We start from the raw sequence: 2,120 nt of genomic DNA on the forward strand, positions 1-2,120 counted from the left end.
TCCGTCGCCAATATTTTTTTATAGCAACGACCAAATCGCCATTAAATTTGTAATAAAAATTTTCTTGTAAAATAATTTCATTTATTTATTTTAAATATACATTGCTGAAATAAATTAATAACAATTACTAAATACCTCTAAAATAACAAACATTCATATAAAATAATATTTAGAGGGTTCAAAATCTATAGATAGCAAAATCCTAATCACATATTTTCACTACAAAACATCAAAAGGAATTCATCAACTATTGTTATCACACAATTTGTACTTTTCAAAAACACAAACATCCAAAAATTAAAGCTAAAAGAGACTAATTAAGGGATACCCTCATCACTTGAAATTAAGGAATCAACCTCGTCCTCATTAGTAGTAGCAGGAGGAGGCATCATGGGTGTCACAAGTGATGGATTGTCAATGGGATTAACCACTTGTTGTACCCGCTCCATAATAATCGAAAGAAAATGATTAGTAAGGGCATGAATCATTTCCTTCACAAACACATCCATATTTCTTGTTGATGTTGATTGAGAAACTGAAGGTGCTATAGATGATGAGGCACAAAGATTCTGCCCATAGTAAGTTTTTGCTTCAGATCCAAGACCGAATATTCTTTTCTTCTTTTCTCCTCTGGCAGCTTGATAGTATGCTTCACATTGATCAATATCAGATTTAGAGGTTACTTTTTCTCATAATATTTCTTCATATTTTTTCTGTAATAAATTGAGATAAAGAGAAAACATTAAAGATTAGGAATAAAATTATAATGGAAGGAAAAGGCAGAAATGTTGTATGTCTAATTTAACCTTGGATAATAGTTCTTATATTGGGAATACCCAAAGCTGCCCAGGACATTTTCGTGAGACATAACTCACTGTAACATCATTCTATATTTCTGTAGGCCATTCATTAGCATTGTAACTGACTTGATGTATGAGGAAGATATACATCATTCTATATTAGCAAAGAAAAAAGATGTGCAGGCCATTCATCAGCATGAGGAAGACAACTGATTTGATGAATCATCATTCTATATTAGCATGGCAATTGGATTCATCACAAGTTTCTGGTTATTTTGGGCTACTCTATTAGTGAAAACATCTTGGAGACATGTCTATATGAGGTATCTTAATAAAACGGGAAACAATATTTAGGTTGAATTGCTTAATACATTTGGATGCTTAATACATTTGGCTTGAAATGCTAAGCCTGCATTTAGACCAGCAGTGTATACATTAGACCAACAATGTATACCTATTGAAATGTTGAGCTTGCATTTAATTATAATCCAGAATTCTCACACTGTGTCTTTTCTCTCACAATTCCTCTGCTAACAGTAAATGCAAAACTCAATCATCTTAAAACTCTTTGTACAACAAATTTCACAAGTTTCCCTCTTCCTTATCAGCCATTTAAAACCCCCAAATCACAATGAGTTGAATTTTGGAACTTTCTAAAAAGAGAGGGAATTTTAAAATTAGTACTGTAAAAGTATTTGGGGCATCTAAGTTTGGAGAATCAAACTTGAATTGAGAAAGAATCAACTGAGAAAGCGTAATTTTCATGTGGATTTGTTTGGTTAAAGTCTAGTTTGTGTTTGTCTGACTCAACACACGTAACTGCAAATGGACAACTTTCAATTATTATTATTCTATTCTATGTTTTGTTGTTTTAGGATTTTAGTAGAAGAAACATGTGAAGGCTACCACAATAGTTGAACATGTTGCAATCCAGAATTCTCAAAACATTTCTGCTCTCATAACATATTTTTTTTTATTAACATGCACATTTTGTAATCCTCTGTGATACTCAGTGAAACTACTGGACTGGGGGAAGAGGGACATAGAACAGATGTTGAAATAACATCACTACGGGCAGCTTTTACGCCCGTAGTGAAGAGAACTAAAACAATCCTCATGAAAACCAAAACAAGACAAAGATAAGGAAAACATGTTATGAAGTTCATATTTAAAACTACAAATGGTAGGCATTTACCAACTATAATCTAAACAAAGTGGAGACTTAAATTCGATTCAAACACAACGTTGAGCAGTGAAAAGAGAGCAAAGTTGGAGCATGAAGAAAGAAGCAGCCAAATATAATTGAATCGAACTTAACTT

General features: G+C 32.4%; 1 protein-coding gene across 1 annotated transcript; it reads right to left on the reverse strand.

Moving 5' to 3' along the window:
• Positions 1 to 317: 317 nt before the first annotated feature.
• On the reverse strand, positions 318 to 855 carry LOC125829361 (uncharacterized). The gene is made up of 2 exons (XM_049508591.1): positions 807 to 855; positions 318 to 649 (listed from the first exon to the last, which is right to left on the reverse strand). The coding sequence occupies exons 1-2, from the start codon at positions 853 to 855 to the stop codon at positions 318 to 320; spliced, it is 381 nt and encodes a 126-aa protein (XP_049364548.1).
• Positions 856 to 2,120: the final 1,265 nt, after the last annotated feature.

The sequence above is a fragment of the Solanum verrucosum genome, unplaced genomic scaffold, assembly GCF_900185275.1.
Source record: "Solanum verrucosum unplaced genomic scaffold, falcon-dt-bn FXZP01000157.1, whole genome shotgun sequence".
Classification (NCBI taxonomy): Eukaryota; Viridiplantae; Streptophyta; class Magnoliopsida; order Solanales; family Solanaceae; genus Solanum; species Solanum verrucosum.

Coding starts and splice junctions, on each gene's coding strand:
- LOC125829361 (XM_049508591.1), bottom strand. CDS start 855: ATGTCCTGGGCAGCTTTGGGTATTCCCAATATAAGAACTATTATCCAA. Junction 650..806: donor TATAAGAACTATTATCCAAG/GTTAAATTAGAC, acceptor ATCAATGTGAAG/CATACTATCAAGCTGCCAGA.